Raw genomic sequence first — 23,806 nt, 5'->3', positions numbered from 1 at the left:
TAAGATTTTAGATCAAAAAGGATTTTATGAGAAACACATTCGTGAAATTTATATATAGGCACAATTTTCGAAATCATCATTTAAGCGTAAGATTTTATATCAAAAACGCCTGAGAAATATTTGTCAGGTGTAATGAGTTTTGACTGGTACTGTACACATAAAAATGACAAAATTCAGATTCTTTTCAAACTTTTTTATTCAAGTTGTGTTATGGAGTGGATTTTTAGGTTTTTCATGTCTCCCTATTTATAGGAGCATTATAATATGCAAATATTATTAAAGGGCTAGACTCACCATGAAATATTTGATATTACAACACATCATACAGACCCCCGTGTCACATAATAAATGGAAGCCCCACAATTCCCATAGTAAAAAACGCAAAACATTTTGCTTTTGGCAACTACTGTATAGCTCCAGATCCATGAAACTCATTTTAGTTCTTGGAGGACTTTATTTATAAAGTACACAGTCTTCATCTCTTAGATTGTGCTTGCCATACATCAATTTTCCAGGGGCCAAATTAATCATTGTACTAATGGTAAAATATTAGAGGAAAAGGTGCATACACACTATGTGCCAAAGAGTGAATATGGCTACTGTTAGTTGTTGTTTTTAGGCGATTTACAGAAATTACATTTTCTTGTCACTGCTTTTAATGCATCAGTAACCAGTTCAGAATCCTTGTAGCGCTTGTATGTTAATATCTAACAATGACACATCTGGATCACAACACATTTCAAAACAGCAGTGTGCAAGAAAACTACTATGCAACCATACCAGACACTTTCTTTAGTCATGTGATCTTACATTACTTATACTTGAACAACAGTTCTTAATTTGCCAGTCTATAAAAATAATCACTGCTGTGAGTAATGTTGTTCATGAGGTGCATGCACTCAAGGTGCAAACGTAAATTCTTGTAGTCATCAAATTCCATTGTTTAATCTCAGAGATGGAGAGTAACAAGCTTCTGACCCCTTTTTTTTTTTTTTTTTGGAAGAGCGGTTCTTTTCCCTTAAATAGGATACTTACAGTTCTACACATGGCAGATGTTTTGTTTTACAAAAAGACGTCTGTAATGTACATTACTTGAGCTCAGGAGTTTGATCATGCTGGGCTGAGGCATTTGGTGTTGTGGTCTCATATGGTCATCTGCTCCGGAGCCTCATGGAAGGCTGAAGTTGAGTCGTCTTGGCTTTTGTCTGTGCTCTGGACCTTGGGTCCTGTGGCTATGGTGGAGGTGGCATCTATGCTCTCGTACGCCTCTGATGTCCACTGCTGAAAAGAAAGGACAAGCTAAAAATGTAGTTGGATTTGTTTCAGCAATAACTTAATACTTTTCCCCTCTCCATTCCAAATCTGTTAAAATCAAAATCAATGGGCAGCTTATTTATGATACAGAATAAAGATAAAAGGAAAAACAGGAGGAAGAAGAGTGAGGAAAACATTTTTAGGATGATTAAGTGTATCCTGGATCCAAAATTAACTCAAAATAGTATACAATACATTATTCAAATAAAATATGTAAAAAACTTCCAAAGAAAACACTTTTCTTAACAGCACATCTTATAACCTTAACCATGTGGAAACTTTACCATGTAAGGTGTATCTAGAATCCCTAAAGAATCCACCTTTTCTCCAGAACTTGTGTAATTATACACTACTGTTTGAAAGATTGGGGTTGGTAAGATTTTTAAAGATGTTTTTAAGATGATTACACTTTACACACAAAAAAAATGATTACACTTTACAATAACTGTTGTCTATTCTATTATAAAATGTAATTTATTCCTGTGATGGCAAAGCTGAATTTTCAGCATCATTACTCCAGTCTTCAGTGTCACATGATCCTTCAGAAATCATTTTAATATGCTAATTTGCCGATTCTTATCAAGTTGCAAACAATATTTTTGTGTAAAATAATTTTTTTCAGGATTCTTTGATGAATACAAAGTTTAAAAGAACAAAAATATAAATTCAAAATGTTTAAAGGTTATGAGCCTCTGCTTTGTCAGTGTAGATTGATGATAAAAATGGGGAATTAGCATGTGGTGGAAATGGACAAAATGTGCTTGATATCATTTGAAGGCTAATAGTGGTCTATTCTGGCAAGCTTTTGTTTCTTGAAAATGCTTTAACAACAAAATGTTTCATATATCATTGTAAAAACGTCATCTGACCTGTGTTGCGCGACTGGAGCGACAGGATGGGCCCAGGGCGATGTTGACAGAGCTTGAGGACTGCGTATCGCTGGTGTTTCCCCCCTCAGCTGCAGAGAGGCCCGAGATGACCAAACCGCTGGAGAAGCTGCGTTTGCCAAAGAGCAGGCTCAGCGTGGAGCTGGAGGAAGACACCTGGCTGGAGCGATGGTGACCTCCGGCAGAAGCCAGAGGCCCTGTTGTGGACAAACGAGGCACCTGGGAAAAGACGGAGGCAATGGAGGAAGTGTTGAAGGACAGCTGGCTGTTGGACAGGCGCTGCACCAGCCCAGGGCCTCCAGATGCTGAGCCGTGCTGGCTGTCCAGGATGGGGCCTGATCGGCTGGTGACGGGGGGCCGCTGGCCCTGAGGTTGCACTGAGCGACTGCGATACTCCCGGTGAGCTGCATGGAAAAGAGAATGTCAGCATTACATTCTTCTGATTCTCTTATGGAAAACATTAATTTCAAGATGATATTCATTTCTTGCTGAGGTCATGGCATCCATTTGTAGGCCAAACTGGAAAGTAATTTAACACAGTTTCCTTTGGGAATTTTAAATGCTATAAATACAAACCCGATTCCAAAAAAGTTGGGACACTGTACAAATTTTGTGATTTTGATTAAAAAAGGAATGCAACAATTTACAAATCTCATAAACTTATATTTCATTCACAATAGAATATAGATAACATGTCAAATGTTGAAAGTGAGACATTTTGAAATGTCATGCCAAACATTGGCTCATTTTGGATTTCATGAGAGCTACACATTCCAGAAAAGTTGGGACAGGTAGCAATAAGAGGCCAGAAAAGTTAAATGTACATATAAGGAACAGCTGGAGGACCAATTTGCAACTTATTAGGTCAATTGATTGGGTATAAAAAGAGCCTCTTAGAATGGCAGTGTCTCTCAGAAGTCAAGATGGGCAGAGGATCACCAATTCCCCCAATGCTGCGGCGAAAAATAGTGGAGCAATATCAGAAAGCAGTTTCTCAGAGAAAAATTGCAAAGAGTTTGAAGTTATCATCATCTACAGTGCATAATATCATCCAAAGATTCAGAGAATCTGGAACAATCTCTGTGCGTAAGGGTCAAGGCCGGAAAACCATACTGGATGCCCATGATCTTCGGGCCCTTAGACGGCACTGCATCACATACACATCTGGAAAGGCACCATCAATGCTGAAAGGTATATCCAAGTTCTAGAACAACATATGCTCCCATCCAGACGTCGTGTCTTTTAGGGAAGACCTTGCATTTTCCAACATGACAATGCCAGACCACATACTGCATCAATTACAACATCATGGCTGCGTAGAAGAAGGATCCGGGTACTGAAATGGCCAGCCTGCAGTCCAGATCTTTCACCCATAGAAAACATTTGGCGCATCATAAAGTGGAAGATGCCACAAAGAAGACCTAAGACAGTTGAGCAATTAGAAGCCTGTATTAGACAAGAATGGGACAACATTCCTATTCCTAAACTTGAGCAACTTGTCTCCTCATTCCCCAGACATTTGCAGACTGTTATAAAAAGAAGAGGGGATGCCACACAGTAGTAAACATGGCCTTGTCCCAACTTTTTTGAGATGTTGATGCCATGAAATTTAAAATCAACTTATTTTTCCCTTAAAATGACAGATTTCCTCAGTTTAAACATTTCATATGTCATCTATGTTGTATTCTGAATAAAATATTGAAAATTGGAACTTCCACATCATTGCATTCTATTTTTATTCACAATTTGTACAGTGTCCCAACTTTTTTGGAATCAGATTTGTATATAGATACTGAATAGAATTGTTGTTTAAATCGTTAAGGTAATTGGATATAAATTGGATTGGATATAAATAGTTTTAATTGTCACTGTTTAATATTTCCCATTTTCCATTTTGTATGGTTTTCAATTTAGGTAAAACTAAACCATATTTATATAATATTTTATATCATAATATATTTTTAATGTCTATCATTTAATTTTTGATCATTTCAAATGATTTTAACAAATTTTCTTCCAGGCTTTAAAATCCATGTATCATTTGTTCATTTTTTTTTTTTTTTATGTAAAATTGAAAGTAGAAAAATTAGAAAACGGCACCTTTTTCATTTTTAATTTAGTTTGAATCCATACAACAGTAGTGGAGGATTATTATTCTGTTGGGCAGAACCAAGGAACAACTGATGATGGCACAGTTTGATCTTAGCTTGACCAATCAGTGGAAAGAGGCGTTTCATTCCCGCCCACATGTAAAGATTGAATATTCTAGCTGTTTATTAATTTTCTACCTCTGAAGGTAAACAAAAAAAGCACTGTTTTCTCATGTTTCTACTTTTAATATTATTTAAAAAAATGAATGAACGAATGATGCATGGATTCTTTAGGACAACAAACTACCCATTTATATAGTGTCCAGGGTTTGTTCTGACCTCCGTGGTGTCTCGATTGGGAGCTGCGAGGACGGCCGTGATACAAGCTTAGGCTCTGGGATGTGGCAGAGTTATGATTTTGACTTAAGGAGGAACCAGCACAATCCACATCCTCCATGTTCATGCCACTGTTACAGCTGGTAAGGTTATCTTTCCTCACCCTAAAAAAGGCAAGGAAGGTTTAAAAAAACATTTTCAGACTATAGAAACAGAGAAAGAGCCTGTTAATGCCTTATACATACCGAAACCACCTGGAGAGCAGCCAAGTGCGAATGCTGTCCAAACTGAGAGGACCGCCCCATATGTTCCTGATCTGCTTGTGAGTTCCCATATAGGAGGTGGTGAGTGGGGACACAAACATGGGGTAACCCAGGGGCTGGTCACAGGAGGAGTTCACCATGTTTCGCAACGCCTGCTTTGAGTTCTGGATGCTTCCGCGTTCAGGATTGCGGTTACGGAGGAAGACGAGCTCTTGCTGCTGACCTGCCCACAGCCCTCGCACACACTCTTTATTCATCTGAATGAAAAGACAGAGATAAATTAATAACTATCAGTCTTAGAACATAATAAACATACAAATCTATTTAGCCTAAATATCTTCAGAGCAAATACTGAATAGTGACCTAAAATCATTAATTTCATTCGGTTCCTCACAAAAGCAATTGTTAGGCTTTAGAAGAGTTGAATTATAGCGCATATTCTATTCCATCATTATTTCCATGAAATTATTTCATGCTATATATACTAAATCTATAAATGAGCTCTACACTACAAACTAAAACTAATGAACTACAAAAAGTATATATATATATATATATATATATATATATATATATATATATATATATATATATATATATATATATATATATATATATATATATATATATATATATATATATATATATATATATATATATATATATATATAATATACAGTATTTAGTGTGACCTCCTGGACTTATTCCAGTTTCTCAAAGAAGAAAATCTGAGAAACTTCTCATCAGATTTTGAAAGTTTTCTTGGCTTTCCAGTCCTTTTCCATTAAGAGAGCCAGGTTCATGCTATTGTTCAAGTGTAAGGGGTGGTCACTGAATGCTTTAGCCTATAGAAGCCATTCGTTTTTTCTGTTTTTTAATACTGCATACAAATTTCCTGTATGTTCTGGTTATATTCTAATGAAAAAACTGAGAAATAATTATATATGGTCATTATACCATTGCTAAAACAACATTTGTTGGTGGATTAGGATTTTTCACAGTACTGTATGTATATTTTTTGCTGTCTTGCCTTTATAACTTTAAAGCTGAGATGTCGTTTGTAGAGCATGATGATCTTGTACTCGTCTGCTCCTTCATCCACCATGTGACGAAGCGTGAGAAGTGTGTCTCGGCTGGAAAGTACTGCTTTTCGCCAGGCGGGGTCGCTCTCATGACATATCACTAGACTGGTTCTGTAATTGGTTATGGCCTCGTAAAGCACGGCTGGCTCCTCAGTCTCCTCCAGGCTTGTGAAGTGGTCCTGTATGAGAAATTATTGAGATTATAGTACCAAAAGGCAAGTAGACTGTGAACAGTTATGCTATAGTTATGTTAATAGTCATGTTGGGTAATATCCAAAACACTGTCCAGTCATTTCACCTGGTGGAGTTTCAGACTCATTCTCACGGCTGGGGCCACAACTGTCTGCAGCAGGTCCATGTCAGCAAAGACCCATTCATCCTTGGCGGCAATGCGGAAGTCACCTTTGAACAGCGTGTTGAAGCCATAGAGGAATGATTCCAGACTGTAGAGGAAACCATGAAATTCAAAATTTTGCTATTGCAACTTCTGTTTCATGCCAATGATGCCAAACGTAAAATCTCTTAGGGGCTGTTCACACAGAACGCATTTTTCCACACCACTGCGCTACTTTTCCTTTGTTTTTGTATGTAAACGTGCTAGACGGATGCCTTTGACCATTGAGTTCGCGTCTTGTGCAGCCCCTGGCGAATGACGTGCCGTTCTAAAAACGTGACGCTCAAGTTCAAATAAATTCAACTTTTAAAAACACGCAAGTTTTTTCCCCATTCCACTGCCCGCATCTTGCATTTTTCAAAGCAAAACAACGTTCTGTGTGAACCAGCCCTTATTATGGCAGTACACATTTTATTTGGTATTCTTGATTCTGATTGACATCCATTAAAGCAACCATTATCTTTTATGAAGTATTTTGTCTGTTGAGTAGGGGTGTAACGGTGCGCGTATTCGTACCGAACGATTCACAGGGCAAGTTCCAAATGGAAGTGATCATCCCTATGCCCTATTTGATCATCCCTCTGTAAGCAGGGTGCATGCATGCCATATGTAGCCGTTCGGAATGCACTTGGCAAAGGGAGCAGTGCCATTATCCTCAGCTGGGATGTTCCCATGACAACAAAGCGCCGGCATAAATACATATACAATTTATATTTTTAAAAGTTTTATATATATTAGTGTTTATATTATATATCATATTTTAAAAACTTTTTAAATATATAAAATGTATTTTTTTATTTGCAGCAGTTAGGCTAAAAAAAAGAAAAAGGAATTATGCCGTTAAAACAGCGTCATCTGCTGACCCACATTGTGCTGCGTTGTCACAGGAACATCCCAGCTGAAGGTAATGAGGAAATTACGCTGCTCCCCTTGCCAAGTGTATTCCAAATGGCTACATACGGCACGCGCATACCCTGCTCACATAGGGATGATCACATAGGGCATAGGGATGATCACTTCCATTTGGGATTTGCCTTGTGAACCGTTCGGTACGAATACGCGTACCGTTACACCCCTACTGTTGAGTATTCAAGTGCACATCGCTAATGTTGGAAGTGTACCTGTTGGATCTGTTATGTGCTGCTGTGCTGAGGGATCTCCGTCCAAGCACAGATAGAGCGAAACACAGAGTAACCAAGGGAGAATCTTCATCGCTGTCCGCTGGCTGAGGACAAAATACAAAACTTTGGGCTTAGATCACCTTAACATTGTGGAAATGTAAAGAAGAGTTCAACTGCCCTACCAAAGGTACGTCCCAAGTTTATGCACCATTTTAAAATCAGCCAGACACTGTTTTTTATTGCATTCTCAAAGTCGTCCTTTAGTGTATCAGCTTTCACTCACTCTAATGCCATTTGTGTTTCCTCACCTCCTCCAGTTTGTTGGCACAGTATTGAATCCACTCCAGGTAGATGTTACAGTAGCTGGCTCTGGTGACCCCCTGCAGACAGTGGACATAGTCTTCATCAATCTTCATGCTGAACACAGCCGGATCCTTCTCAATGTGATGCCATTTAGTGTAAGACTGCAGGGCTTCGTGCATGGACTGGTCTTTAATCCATATCTGCAGCTTGGGGTTGATCACCAGGTAGTAGATGATACTCTAAAGATTAAAATTGAAAATACAGATGTGAGTGTCATTGATGTCACTTCATAAAAAAATAAATCTGCCACAGTTTATCAAGAACATTGTAGCTACCTTATATGTAGACAGAAATTATGTGTTTACATTAACTTATTAGATAAGTGGGAACAATAGAGTGTTATTACATTGTATAAAGGGGTTTAAAGCGATTCCATAAAAATAAGTGAATGTTTCTCAAACATTCATTCTACCATTGATGTGGACAGAATGCAGCACACTAAAATATTCGCGCAGTGTTGCCACACTACTTATTCAATAGTGACACTGCTGAAAAAGACGGTTCTTTGGTCGGTTCTTTTTGTTGAACCAAATAGCTTAAAACAAACTGTGAGATATAGATACAGTAGTTAACTTAAGGCTGGAATACACTACATGACTTTTGGTCTCAATTTATAGTCTGGAGGTTTCGTGGCTAGTTGCCGAATGTCAGAGCCAGTCAGATTTCACATAAAATTGTGGAGTGTGTGATGGGCACAGATTTTCCCATTTTCTAGCTTCAGACTATGATTCCATCCAGTCAGAGGATATCAAACAAACATTAGTGGTGTCCCAAATGACACACTCACTATATACTATGCACTAAAACTATGTACTCTCCTGTCTAGTGAATGAGTTTAATAAGGTTATTTTGTCATCCTACATCAAAGTCTGATAGCCCCTTTCCCTCTGCTACGTAAGGAAAACCGTGACATGAAGTGTCCAACATTCCACACTTCATTTTAAATAAGTGCATCATTCAGGTATTTAAAGTGGAATTTTCCACTTTTTGGAATTTTCAGTGTGAACGCACTAGTCACACTACTCACAATCTTTATACTACAAAATGGAATAGTGCATAAGTATGTAATGGAATAGTGCATAGTAAGTAATAGAATAGTGCATAAGTATGCAAATTGGGACACACAAAGGGCCACATTTACTAAACAGGGCAAAAGAGTGTGAAAGTGCAATTCCAAAAAAGTGCCAATGGGAGTGGACAATTCCAATGACGCGCAAATTAAAGAACACAAACGCAACCAATTAGCAAATTAGCATCTGGTTTAAGACATGCTTTTTTGTGTGTGTTAAATAATAGCGCAAATACTAGTAAATTGACTAGCGCAAATCTTAGTAAATCACTATGCATGATTTTATGATTCATTTAAATACTCTCCTCCCATAAATTTTGTGTCTGAAAGGGAAACTCCTACAAATGCATATGCAATAAGATCAACAGCAAAAATAACCCTGTCCAGACCTTTTCAGCGCTGATTTTTCATGGGTGTCTTTAGTAAATACTGATAATTGTTTTTAATGCCAAAAAAGGGTTTGCGCAAGCTATTAGTAAATCTGGCCCAAATTGTTTTCATTTGTCCTAGCAATGAGGTCAGTGTTTCTGTGAGTTTGTTGTGTTCAGAATGTCATCCTCAGTTGTTTAGCATGATGCAGAGTGTTTTAAAATCTGTTCTGATTTTAAAAGTCATGTAGTGTTTGCCAGCCTTTAGTTAGCAACTATAGTTAGTGACTGCCTGGTTGTTTATATGACAACATTTTGTTCAAGATGTGTGTTTTTAGATTTGTCAGTAGTATTTTATATATATAATAAATTATTAGATAGCATTTAATACACCTTTTGCAAGAAATGTTTTAAATGTTATATAATATCAAATATCTATTCTTTACTAATAGTTCTAAAAGAACGGTTAATTTAACCATTAAGACTTGTTAAGAAAAATGTGAACTAGAACTGTATAAAACTATTACAACTTTTTCTCTCTTCTAAAATGTAACAGTCATACAGTAGCGTTGCTGGTACCTTAAGGTAGTAAGTGATGAGCAGCTTGCGCAAGTCATAAACTTGCAGCATGGTGGCAGCGTTGTTTTCGCTGATGCTGTAGCCCTCCAGCAGATACTTAGTAGTGGTCACCTCCCAAGCCAGCCACCGTAGATTGAAAGCAGCATTGCAGGAAAGCACATGGGGCAAATGACCCGGCTCACAGCAGCAGCAAGAATCATCCTCCTCTACACCTTCAGTGATGGCCTCCACCTCCCGCTGCTGACAGTAAGTACCTGAGGAAATGAGAAACCAGAGTGAGGAGAAGGAACACTGACAACAATATGACTATATAATATTAAAACCATTTACCCCTGAACTCCAGGCCTCGTAGCTGGAAGGTGACCAGACCGTTGCCAACCTCAATGAGGTGAACAAGTGCGTTAAGGTAGTCAGAAGCCAGGATGAAGCAATCTCCAGCGCAGTAATTACCCCAGCGGCCCAACATCAGGTCCCCACATAAAGAATGCTGCAAGGAGCGCGTCAGGTACTCATAGAAAATTGAGTTGAGGTTGTTGTCATCACAGCCTACATGGTGAGCATATAATCTCTCAACATTTTTATTTAAAAATGTAAGAGGAAACCACTGTGTCTTTAGCAACAGTAGAGACATTACATCCTAAAACAATGTCTGACATACTCAAAGAGTTCAAACTGTGTTTAAAACAGTGAAACTGAACCTTCGTATCTTAAAGGGATAGTCAGTTCACCCAAAAATGAAAATGTGGAAATCTATTGCTCTGTATGACTTTGTCTTCGATGATCATTTTTTTGAAGAATATGCTGGTAAAAAATGTAAATAAAAACAAAAAATAAAATTATAAAATCAATCAAATTAATATGAAATATAAGTGATATATAAATAGCATTAAATATAAAAATAAAATGTATTAAAATCCAAAGTGGGTAAATTAAAGTGTCTTCTAAGTGCGAGAACCACTTTAGGAATTGCTCAGCAACTACATACAAGCATTAAAATTCAAATTAATGATACAATATTAATATGCAGCTTAAAATAATTAAAATTTTGCATATATATATATATATATATATATATATATATATATATATATATATATATATATATATATATATAAATAATAATGATAAATAAAAAATAATAATAAATCAGTGTTTCTCAACCAAAGGGCCATTTGTCTTAATCTAAATTAACATCCTAAAAAAAAAAAAAAAAACTAAAAGATGTACAACATTAAACTTACATCACATTTTTTTAAAAAGATCAGCTTGACAGGAGGACCTTCAAATGCTGTCTTGGACAAAGGGGGGCCTTGGAGTCAAAAAGGTTGAGAACCACTGCAATAAATTGTTTAGAGGACTTGGAATATTGTGCACACGTCTTGTAGACCACATTCAGTGCTTTTTGTGTTCTGTTGGAGCTTGACAATACCAGTTCTCATTTACTTAAAATAAAGTTTGGAACAACATGACGGTGAGAAAATGACAGCAATCGACTGTTTATTAAGCGTGTGATAAGACATGAATAGATAAAGACAATATTTACCAGTCTCTTTGTCAACCTGAGACACCAGTCGGCTGTTGGAGTTGTCAATTCGTTTGGTGCTGAAAATGTCAAATCAAAAGAAATGTTCATGAAATGAAATATTCACAGTCACGCCAAACACTCCATTTATCTGATACCTGCGCCACCATTCAAGTTTAATATCAACAGCAGAAACATTCTGTGTCATCACATTTGTGGTTGGAATCTACATCAATAATTCAACATTGTGTGGCTTTCTCTCTGCTACTACAAGCTGTTGGACTTCAGATAAAGCCCATCAACCATGAAGGAACTTTGTCCCAGTGGAAACAATACAAGAGCATGTCCAACACGTCTTGCATCAACGGCTGTTTTCAAATCAATGATAAATGCACTTGTTCTTTTTGAAGTGCCCTTGAAGATGCACACCAGAATGCAGCAGTCTGCATTACGTCACTTTGAAGCTACATGCATATTTCATGTACATGTGGAAATAACAGGCAACTTACTTGTAGTTCCTCTCCCAGAACTTTACAGGCCGTGGATAAGAGGTGATAAAAATAGCGCTTCCGAGGAAGGGGCTGAGTGGAGTGTAGAAGAGCGTTGTGATTAACGTCTGCAGCAGCAGCATGGCAGAATCTGAGCTGCTCCGTCAAGGAAAAAACTAAATATTTGCGCTGCATGTGGAGGTATGATACTTTAACCATATTACATTAGTCCTTTAAAGGGGCTATAAGCAATTTATTTTCATACAACCTGACACTAATAAGTTTCCTGAGAAATCTCACCTGAAAAATAAAGAAATTACATTTAACCGAATTTTACATTGTTACCATTTCATTCTGCTTTATAAGCACTGCCCGGAAATCCTGATTTTAATAACAAATTATTTAATTCTGTTGACAAAAAAGATACAGTGTCAACGTAACAGAAATAATAATAATTATTACATATTTTCAACATTTTCTTTCATTGCATAAATAGGTTTTTGTAAAATTAGGAGTGAACATAGTACTAGGTCTGTACTACCAATATACACACTCAAGCTGGACAGATTGTAAGGATATGAGGTACAGCAAAGGGTTGTGCAAATGCATGAAATGCACTACCCCATGCTATCTGCCAGGGGGCGATATACACCAGAATGAAGTGCAGCTTGTGGAGAAGATCCCAAAGCTGTAGACAAAACAAAGAGCTGTTGTAAGACAGCAAGACAACAAAGGCAGTTATTTTGGGACTAGTTACTAAATGTACTGTCTGCTGAGAGCTATTTCAGACGATAGTCTGGCACAATTGACATGTCATTTTTATCTAAGTTGGAAAATGAATACTAAATTATCACAAAAGGCAGGGAATATTTAGGACTCCGTAAATGAGTGTTTCAATGCACTAATGTCCATCCATCCCATAGCACTGACCTTGTTGAAGATGATGGACATGAGGAAGAAGTTGAGCAGGAATGTTTCAGAGGCACTGCTGCAGTCAAACTCAAAGAAGATGATGGTGAAGATGAGCGTGAGGAACTGGTAGCTGGGATTGCAGAAGGAGGCACGAAGAAGCTTCATCCCAGCAACTGTCATCAACAAGACATCACAGCTGGAGCGAGACACAGACACCTGAGCCACTCAGGTGCAGAGGCAGCACACAGCCAAGCACAGCAAACACTAATCAGGTGACTCTGACACAGCAGCTTGATGCTAACTTCTGCTAACACCACCACAATGATCAGAAAAATGTGTTGTAGGAAGGTACTCTACCAATACTGCTTCTATATTATATTCTACATTGTAGAATTTTTTTCTGAAGGATCATGTGACACTATAAACTTTTTACTAATGGCTGCTGAAAGTTCAGCTTTGCCATCACAGAAATTTTTCTTAAATTGTAATAATACTTGACACTTTTACTGTTTTTACTCTACTTTTGATCAAATATAGACTTGGTGAGCAGAAGAGGCTTAAATATAAAAGCAAAAAAATTAGTTTAAAATATACATTATGGGATTGACTGAAGAGTAAAAAATTAATAATATTTTTACAATATCTGTATTAAAGGGTTAGTTCACCCAAAACTACCATCATTCCGTTCCACACCCGTAAGACCTTCATTAATCTTCAGAACACCAAATAAGATATTTTTGTTGAAATCCGATGGCTCCGTGAGGCCTGTATTGGAAGCAATGTCACTTCCTCTCTCAAGATCCATAAAGGTACTAAAAAAATATTTAAATCGGTTCATGTGAGTACAGTGGTTCAATATTAATATTATAAAGCGACGAGAATATTTTTGGAGCGCCAAAAAAAACCAAAATAACTTATTTAGTGATGGCCGATTTCAAAACACTGCTTCAGGAAGCATCGGAGCATAAATGAATCAGTGTGTCGAATCATGATTCAGATCGCGTGTCAAACTGCCAACGGCTGAAATCACGTGACTTTGGCGCTCCGAACAGCAGATTCGATACACTGATTCATTTGTGCTCCGATGCTTTCTGAAGCAGTGTTTTTAAATCGACCATCACTAAATAAGTTGTTATTTTGTTTTTTTTTTGGCGCTCCAAAAATATTCTCGGCGCTTTATAATATTAATATTGAACCACTGTACTCACATGAACCGATTTAAATATGTTTTTAGTACCTTTATGGATCTTGAGAGAGGAAATGTCATTGCTCCCTATGGAGGCCTCACGGAGCCATCGGATTTCGACTAAAATATCTTAATTTGTGTTCCAAAGATTAACGAAGGTCTTACGGGTGTGGAACGGCATGAGGGTGAGTAATAAATGACAGAATTTTCATTTTTGGGTGAACTAACCCTTTAAATTGTCAATATTTATTAGAGGAACGATACTTACTGTATTCCTAGTTTCTTACGATGGCTGAGGGCGAAGCCATCATTGGTAAGTGCACTCAGGACAATGGCTGGGTAGACAATATACTTCTCAAAACTCAACAGCCCCACATAGAGACGCTCGAACCACATCAAGTGAGCATCCTCTGAAAAAATAGTATACTAACATTAATATTAATATGAACATCAATGACAGTAGACATGTCACGGACGTGTAGTTAACTGACCTCGGGGTTCAAACTGTGAGTATTCCTTACTCTTCAGCACAGGATGAGAGATCCACAGCCAGGGATGGTGTTTCCGTAACTGAGGGATGATATAGTGGGTGACAAAGCCCACAGTGGCTGCTAATGCATACAGCACTATGGATACAAATGGCTGTATGTGACAAAATCAAAGTGTTAATTGATATGTAGGCTGCAAACTGAATTGAACATATAATCACTGACTCTTTGTCTCTCTATGATAGTTTAGTTTCGGTTATGATTTTTAAGATGACGTGTATAAGAAGTTTAAAAGTAGGAGAAACTCACCCTTAGAGACAGGAAAACCGTGCTGGCAGTAATTGCAAAGGTCAAAACTGAGGCGAGAATACAGATAACCAGATCTGACAGTAAAATCTCTTTCTGCAACATAAAATTATAAATGTATTTTAAGAAATAAATAAGGATTAATACATGGATCCTTGGATGCAAATACTACATTATACCATTAAAAGTTTGTTAGAGTCAGTAAAATTGTATTCTTTTTTTAAAAGAAATAATTACTTTTATTCAGCAAGGATACATTAAATTGATCAAATATGTCAGCAAAGACATTTATAATGTTACAAAAGTTTTCTATTTCAAATAAATGCTGTTCTTTTGAACTTTTTATTCATCCCAAAAAAAAATGTATGTTTTCTGCAAAAATATTAAGCGGAAAAATCTTACCAGCCCACAAACTTTTGAATGGTAGTGTACATCCGATTACTCTTGTTGATGCCTGAGTCAAATAAAATAATTTTTCAAAATTCTCTTAATAAATCAAAGATACCCACCACTGAACCTTTGAGTTTCTCAGGAAGAGGGTCTATGCTCTCCTCCTCTTCCTCCTCCTCTTCACCATGTCCAAGTGATGGCATCAGCTTGGACTTTATCAATGAGCTAAGATTAAAGACAAATAAATATGTTTTTTAGTCTAAACTATTGCAGAAGTTCAAAATGTTCTTAACCAAATGATCTGTGGAAAGTGTTCTTACAATAACACAGATGGATCACTGCTTTGTCGACTAAGATGATAGGACAGGACCACTAGCAGGGCACAGAAACCAGAGAAAAGTGCTGGAATGTGCTGTTCATCCCAAGGCTCCTACACAGAAGATGCCATTGCCATCACGAACGTATAATCTATCTTGCATCGCATTAAAAAATCAAGTATATATTGATCTACTAATTTTTTGAGTGTACTGCACCATTTAATTCCAGTAGATTAAATGCATGTTGACAGATCGTACCTTCAAAGCGCCAAGACAGAATCCGTAGAGTAAAGATAGTGCTATAAGACTCCGTACTATGCAGTACACTGCAGATGGGAGTCCAGTTGCAGCTAAGCAGAAAAGAGAAACAATAGTTTCCTCTGATTAGCTTTTTCTAATCATCTACATTTTGAGAGGGAAAAAAACAGTTAAAAAAAATATATATATATATTTATAATGGATACGGACCTGTACCTCCAAAAAAGTGCATGTCGATTTGTTCTAAAAAGTATATAACAAAGGTGTTGATTTGCGGAAAGAGGCCCAGAAGAAACATTACCGGAAAGCAGTATGTAAACCCTGAAAAGATCAGATCAATAACATGTCCATCAAATTTAAAATGACTGTGCAACAATTTCCATCTATAACGTTTCAACTCACAACACACTTACCGACTAAAATGTCTTGCACGTACTGAAGGGTGTCTGACGTTACTATTGTGATGCCATAGAGGGTGGACACAGGGAGGTCTGGTGTTCTCAACACTATCTCCAAAATCCAAATAAGGCCACAGAACATACAGAAATATGCAGCACGACTGTAGATGACAATTTGATTATGGCCCTGTAAAAAAAGAGAGCTTTTTTCATCCTGTTAATCACAATAATCACATGAAATTTCCTTGAATGCTTCCCTAGTAAACTCACATGAGTAGGTGAAGCTGCATCTGGCTGAACACTCTATAAAACATAAGAGGCTTTAGCAGGCAGCCTAGCAGTAGATTTATTTTCAGCAAAGACAGGCTATAAAATGAGGAATGCAGTACCTTCAATAAGGAATACTGACAGCTAGCAATGACCAGGCAGAACTGGAAGACCCAGATGTCTTTGAAGCAGCCCTCATTCAGAAGCACAAACCCCAGAAAAGCCACCAAGAAAGCTAAGAATACAGCCACCATGTTCTCGGTCATATCCTTGTTCCTGCAAAAACAATTGGCATCTTTCTGTGCTTATGGTATCTGAATAGCACAGTGATGTTTAAAAAGACACTTTCATTCTCGCACTCACCTGTCTAATAATGCCAGCAAGGTTAGCCGATCATACAATATGTTCACCCATTTCCCAGGAAAAACCTTTAGTTTGTAGTACAGCTTTCTTGAGGGTTTCTCTTGGGTTGATGTCTCAGATGATTCGTCTAAAGAGTCCTCCTCCTGTGCATGAGAAATATGGCGAGTAAATGACTGAATTTTCATTTTTGGGCGAGCTATCCTTTAAGATACAGTATTTTAACCCCCAAACAAAACATATTTTCTGTGTGTTTTGTTCACTGTGTTGTGTGAGAGCCAGCTTAATATGTGAAAAGAGGGATTCTACACCTGGAAAATTTCCGGATGGGTTCTCCTGGGTCGGAGTCGGCGAGTTGGAAGGATGCGTCGCTGGAATGGGCATTCAGAGGGTCCTCCCACCAAACCGTCCTGGCACTCAGAGTTAGAGGACGTGGAGAGTAGATCACTAATGAAGAGATAATAAAATTATAACTCTATAATAGCTGTTTTTGTTTTAAACTTAATTTTTTCCTTTTTAAAGAAAAATAGGATACGGTACCATATGTTGCCGGTGATGAGCTCGGCACCAAGGGGCAAGTTTAGAGCTCTTTCATTGTACAGTTTCCGAGGTCTCTCTCCTGTATATATTGTACATGTTAAAAGCATCACAAATGCTCCTCTACTAGTCCAGCTATACATGCACAAACAACAGATATATAAGACATTGCATATAATGCACTACAGTTTCATTCTGTCAACTATACTCACTGTGAACAGTGTGAAAAGTGTAAACCTCCTCTTTGGATGTAGCCTCTGGTCTGCAGATGACCTGAAGCATGGAGCTCTCTGACTGGGACGTTTGTGAGGGCAGAGAATCATAATCAGGGTCCCTCTCCTTATCTGTCTGTGGACTGTGAAGACAGAGAAAATGTACCCAACTTTTTCCACATGGACTTGTGTTTTCATCTGACATCCCTGGAATTCAGTTTGGTATTTTTATAGTATAGAGAGTTTGTATTAATAACTTCATATGATTTTTAAGAGGGTACACACACTACCATTCAAAGGTTTGGTGTCTGTAAGATTTGATGTTTTTGAAAGTCTCTTATGCTCTTCAAGGCTGCTTTTATTTGATCTTTGAATTCAATAGACCCCTTAATCGCCTACGTCACTGCGACGTCACCGCTCTAGCTGGAGGCAAAACATAAGGAAGAACTCAATGCAGGCACGCTAAAAATTTGAGGTTTTGACTTTAAAATGTCGTCTTGTTGTGTTTTTGGCTGCCAGAATAGAAGGAACAGGACTTTTGGTTCAAAACTAAAGTTTTACCAGATCCCGGCAGACATTCCTTCATAGAAATCAAGAAGACAAATTGTGGTTGAATGCAATACGGCGTACAGACTGGACGGAGACTATCATAAATAATGCTCGTGTTTGCAGTGCACACTTCAAAACTTGAGTTAATTTACAAAAATAGCTGTCACGGTCCCGCAGAGTCAGTGACTGTACATATTCGGACAGTTCTGAACCTTCTTCTGCATCCATGTTTAATAAATCCCTCTTAAGACATGCTAGCTTACGCTTGTCAACATTCCAGTCCAGCGTCTCTTTTTGCCTCCAGCTAAGCCCCGCCCACCAGGAAACGTTGCAATGGTTACAAACTTTAAGGGGTCTATATATTTTTTTAAATGTAATTTATTCCTGTAATTTTCATCAGCATTACTCCATTCTTCCGTGTCACATGATCCTTCAGAAATCATTCTAAGGTCCCTTTTTGATTAAACATTTCTTATTATTATCAATGCTAAAATATTTTATTGCTTTTTATATTTTATGCTTATTATATTTAAATGCTTTTATTCTCTCACATAAGTGTTACGTTCCCTGCATTTGCTCGCAAATCTTTTGTTCTATCTTGCATATGTATTATGTTCCCCCAAGAAACTTTGCTTTCATTTGCAAAAGCAATTTTTCCTCCCAACTCATTGTCCATAACAAAAGTTTTGCGAGGGGATCCATAGTTTCTCACACAAGATTTGCGAGAGAACACAAAAGCATTAAAATATAATTTTTCCTCCCATCTCAATTTTTTTCCCATCGTCATGTCCCTTTAGGCCGGGTCTCCATACTTAAATGCGTCCTTCCTAAATGACTACTGATATTTATTTAATTTTTAAATCTAATTCTGAACAGAAGCATGATATTTACATATATATATATATATATATATATATATATATATATATATATATATATATCTGTTGTATAAATATCATGCTTCTGTTCAGAATTATATTTAAAAATGAAGTAAATATCAGTAGTGATTTAGCAGATGATTTTATCCAAAGTGATTTACATAATACCCACCTTTCAGGCGAGACAATAGGAATGAGAGTCCCTGGAATAGTTTTCATTGTATCTGTAGCCAGACTGTTTGGGGGATTTGGACGCTCCTGTTGTTGTCCCGTGGATTCGGACACATCAGAGTTCTTCTCCGCCGTTATGCTTTGCTCTGAAAGGAGTTAGACCATTAATTTAAGTAACAATTTTAAATACAGTCTCTTGCATTAATCACCACTCACCATTTCTCTCTTCCTTCTCCTCCTCGGCCTCATTTCCTCCCCCAAATCTGGTGTTGTTGATAGACTCCAGCAAAGACACAAACTCAACAAAGTTGGACTCATTGGGTATCTGTCCTTCCTTGGCTTCTAGGTCAGATTTAGAGGAGGTCATTGTACTGAGCTTATCTTTAGCTCTATGGCTAATGAGGACAGCATCTCGTCCACTGTCGATACTGAGTCCCCTAGCATGTGTTCTTCCATTCTGGGTACATCTCATATATGCTGATGGAATTTGCAAGAATCCATCAGCATCCAGTTTAAGCTCAGGGGGGTCGTTTTCATCAGGATGGGAGTTCACATCAATGCCTGAAGAGCTGTTATTGGTCAGTTGGGGGCTGAAGATCAGTATCTCATGCTCATTGTTCTCTATTTCTTTGCATTCTTGAGCAGAGTCAGAACTGATTGGCTCTTTGGCAAGAAGACTGTCTTGATGCTCGGACTTCTCCTGAACCGAGTTGTCTCCTGGAACCGGCGTACCTTCTTTCTCGTCATCGCCAGAGGGTTCCTCCAGTTCGTGAGGTGAATCAAACGTGATGACAGGAATTTTGACAGGACAGTCGGATTCTCCCTGGTGGGACTGAGCTGACTCTAAGATGCTCAGTTTTACGGACTCCTCCAGCTCTGCTGCCGTTTGTGGGTCACAGCTCATTGTGATAATGATCTTCACCGTATCGCTCTCGTCCAGGTGAGTCGAGGGACTCGAGTTGTCAACCAGCACCACAGCAATTTCATCCGAGCAATAATTCTCCACAGGTCTTCCTCTATCGTCGGCATCTCGTGTGATTTCTAAAGAGGTATTATTGTTGTTGGGGTCAGTGGGGGGTTTGTCTTTCTCCTCTAAAGTGTCTTCTTCATTCACAGGGGAAGGCGGTAGATCATCGTCAGCTTTGTCTCTGTGGGCTGAAGGAATCTGCTCTCCCTGCAGGAGTGGGGCGGACTGGTCAGTGTTGGGACTGAACACATCCTCGGGGGTGAGTCTCTCCTCCGCGTCTGGCCTAGATGGTTCATTACAGACAGCATCACTCTGACCTATAAATGCCAGTCAGTGTACAAACAGCATGTTTAAAATCTCAGATGGACATATGGTTTTTGATAGATTTGAAATGAATTAGCTACTAGATGCTGAACCCTGTTGATGTCAAAAACTGCTTTAACCACAGGAAGTTACTCTAATCAATGCAAACCAACATTACATACTGTATAACAACAACCAAAAAGTAGTACATACTACTGTATACTTTTTATGTATTTTATAAAACTATAAAACTATTCTGAAATGTCTCAATCTAGCTACCAGATGCTAAATCCTGTTGGTTGATGTCAAAAAATGCTTTAAAGGGTTAGTTCACCCCAAAATGAAATTTCTGTCATTAATTACTCACCCTCATGTCGTTCCAAACCCATAAGACCTTTGTTCATCTTCGGAACACAAATTAAGATATTTTGGATAAAATCCGAGAGGTATATGACTTGCCCATAGACAGCAATAAAATCAACACTTTCAAGGTCCAGAAAGGTACTAAAGACATCGTTAAAACCATCGACGTGACTGCAGTGATTCAACCTTAAATTTATGAAGTGACAAGAATACTTATTGTGTGCAAAAACAAAACAAAAATAACAACTTTATTCAACAATCTCTTTTCTCTTCCCTGTAATTATCCTTATGCAGTTGCTGCACTAAGCACAGTGAAGGCTTGTTTACGTTCGAATGCCGGCTCAGTATTGGCCAAAGCTGCACACGTGAGCAGCATGACACAAAAAGTATTCTCGTTGCTTCATAAAATTAAAGTTGAACCACTGCAGTTACGTCAACTGTTTTAACAATGTCTTTAGTACCTTTCTGGACCTTGAAAGTGTTGATTATATTGCTGTCTATGGATGAGTCATATACCTCTCAGGTTTCATCAAAAATATCTTAATTTGTGTTCCGAAGATGAACGAAGGTCTTGCGTGTGTGACAAGAGGGTTAGTAATTAATGACAGAATTTTCATTTTTGGGTGAACTAACCCTTTAACCACAGTGCTTACCACCATTATTTATGTGTGTATTTTTAATGTATTTTATAAAATTATATTAAATAAAACATTACAAAAATATATTATTTTTCATTAAATTCAATAAAATATTCTGAAATATCTTTTTTAGATGCAGTCAGAGACCCTCACAATGTAAGTGTAAAGCTGTATTTAGGCAAAGCTGACAGCTCTTTTTGAGAGGTCCTGGCAGGATGTCACACTCAGTGTGACATGTAACTGAGAGATAGAGAGTAGTCAAGTTATTCCTCAGTTCATATGCTTGTCTCTGTGACTGAAACTTACAGTGATGTATCTGCACAGCATGTTCCCAGAATTGTGAGGATCTCTTCCACTGCAGTGAAACCAGGCCAATGCTATAATTAAAGTTGGTACATACCCTCTATGTTTTTCAGCTCCTCAGATTTTGGACACTCCTTTACAGTTTTTCGAAAGCAGGTTAAACAAAAAAAATGATATTAGTAAAGCACACAATATTCACTACAAGATTTGTGTATTTGTGCACGATTTGCATTCAAAGTGCTGCTGTTATACTAATTACCATTAACATATTTTGTAAAAAAAAAAAAAAAATATTTAAAAAAAAAAGTATAAATAATTATATTACATAAAATCTTGAGAGTAATACTTACTCCAATCAGTCCAGGGTCTGTTTCAGTCTGTTTCACTGTGACCTGTATCACTGGACTTGGTCTGTTTTTGGTCAATACTGATGTGGCAACACTGTCAGGAACTGTGCTGCTCTTCCTGTGAATTAAAACAACTCAGACTTTAGTCTGGTTACAAGACAAATATTACTCTACTTTTGGCAGTAGAGTTAATGAGCTTTTAGGACAGGAAAAATATGTTTTTGTTTTAGTAGGCAAAATATAGCCGTTAACAAAATAATATTGCAAAATGATATTGCAATCAATAAATGGTACAAATGATTACCTCAGAGATGGAAGACAGGAATCAGATGCGTTGCTTTTCTTGTCTACACCTTTGCTGATGTCAGGCACACTATTCTGGGCTACAATGTCGCCCTGATCGAACATCAGATGGAGGCGGTAATTTACCATCTTAATGACAATGAAGAAAACTGTCACTGAGGTGCAGTAGATACTGAGGGTAGTAGTGGTGGGTGGAAGAGCCTGAGGGAAAATAGATATAGATATATATGAGCATATATAGATCAACTGTAAAATACCATTTGTATTATTATTATTATGTATTTTCTAAATAATAATGACAATAATCATTTTTTTATGGTTGTAATTTCCTGACCAAAAACATTTAATATATAGGCCTATCGATATGTTTCTCTACTGTAAATGCTGAACAATGCTTTGACACAGGCTGCCATGCGTTAATCACCTGTACAGGAAGCTATGCAGAAGAAAAATGCGACAGTGCCAGCAGCTACGAGGAGCATAAACACCAAAATTCATATAATATTCATTACATTTTACGCGTAAATCCATTTAATTCGTTTAGAGAAACATTTCGTGTAAGGTTTCTGCAGCTATAACGCATTCAATGCTTCATATCAGCAGAGCACAGTATTATCGGCGGCCTGCGACATTGTATCACTCACCAAATGAAGAGATAATGGAAGCATAAGCAAAAACATCCATAAATACAGGTGACATGAATTGTTGAATTTATTCTGGTCTGGATCATGATACCATCCACCGGTCAGTGAAGCCCAGACTCCTTGGCGTAGCGTTTGCACAACTTGAGAGCCCATATTTTTGCAATAATGGTCGCTACAAATATATCATGCTGCAAGCTGCGAATTCACACCACTGCCGTCCTCGACTCGCTGCCCCAACGCACGATTACATATTTACGGAAGCTGCCTCTACATCCTTCCTAGAAGCCGTTTACTTTTCTTTTTCATCGTCCACGCCTTGGCTCCCTATTTCCCAACATAAAAGCATTGGTTTTGTGCGGTGAAAGGCTCCCAGCAGCATCCTCCTGCGCTTGCTTCACATGAACGGAGAGGAGGGAGGAATGGACTGATTCATAGTGATGCTCTGCTGCTCACTGAGTCATGCGCCCCCACCCTGTGAGGCTATAAGACAAGAGCCATGGAAAATCAACTGTACTGAGACAGAGCCAGAGAAGCGGGACAGCATCTCAAACTTTACATAAATAGCATTTAATTTGACTCGCACTACAGAATTTTACAGTAGGAGCCTTGCTCAGTTTAACATATTTATTATGATACACAATAAATTTGTGCACAAAATTAAAAAATTCCATGTTTTAACACAATTATACACACACACACATAGGCTATGTATATATATATATATATATATATATATATATATATATATATATATATATATATATATATATAAACACACACACACCACAATATTTTGGCCATGACTGTCTTTTTTGTTAGTGTGTGAAGAACAT

The 23,806-nt window shown here is 37.7% G+C and overlaps 1 protein-coding gene across 3 annotated transcripts; it reads right to left on the bottom strand.

The window, feature by feature from the left end:
* Nucleotides 1-221: 221 nt before the first annotated feature.
* Nucleotides 222-23,126, bottom strand: pcnx2 (pecanex 2). 3 transcript variants are annotated; one of them, XM_067386198.1, is made up of 34 exons: nt 22,974-23,126; nt 22,331-22,530; nt 22,030-22,144; nt 21,777-21,813; nt 19,322-20,389; nt 19,107-19,251; nt 17,508-17,650; nt 17,299-17,377; nt 17,070-17,205; nt 16,762-16,904; nt 16,521-16,674; nt 16,402-16,434; nt 16,147-16,318; nt 15,944-16,054; nt 15,734-15,825; nt 15,479-15,588; nt 15,278-15,383; nt 14,772-14,864; nt 14,466-14,616; nt 14,243-14,384; nt 12,807-12,984; nt 12,456-12,564; nt 11,898-12,027; nt 11,410-11,468; nt 10,197-10,412; nt 9,867-10,120; nt 7,796-8,029; nt 7,488-7,591; nt 6,271-6,415; nt 5,921-6,151; nt 4,873-5,147; nt 4,631-4,791; nt 2,184-2,605; nt 222-1,281 (listed from the first exon to the last, which is right to left on the bottom strand). In XM_067386198.1, exons 1-34 carry the CDS (start codon nt 23,124-23,126, stop codon nt 1,144-1,146), a joined length of 6,039 nt encoding a protein of 2,012 aa, XP_067242299.1. In that variant the 3' UTR covers nt 222-1,143. The 3 variants fall into 3 exon arrangements, with proteins under 3 accessions (XP_067242299.1, XP_067242300.1, XP_067242301.1); XM_067386199.1 differs by having other exon boundaries at nt 222-1,278; XM_067386200.1 differs by lacking the exon at nt 222-1,281 and having other exon boundaries at nt 2,507-3,622.
* Between the last annotated feature and the right edge of the window lie 680 nt (nt 23,127-23,806).

Source organism: Chanodichthys erythropterus, chromosome 5, assembly GCF_024489055.1.
Source record: "Chanodichthys erythropterus isolate Z2021 chromosome 5, ASM2448905v1, whole genome shotgun sequence".
NCBI lineage: Eukaryota > Metazoa > Chordata > Actinopteri > Cypriniformes > Xenocyprididae > Chanodichthys > Chanodichthys erythropterus.
This window is presented reverse-complemented; position numbering and strand designations above follow the sequence as displayed.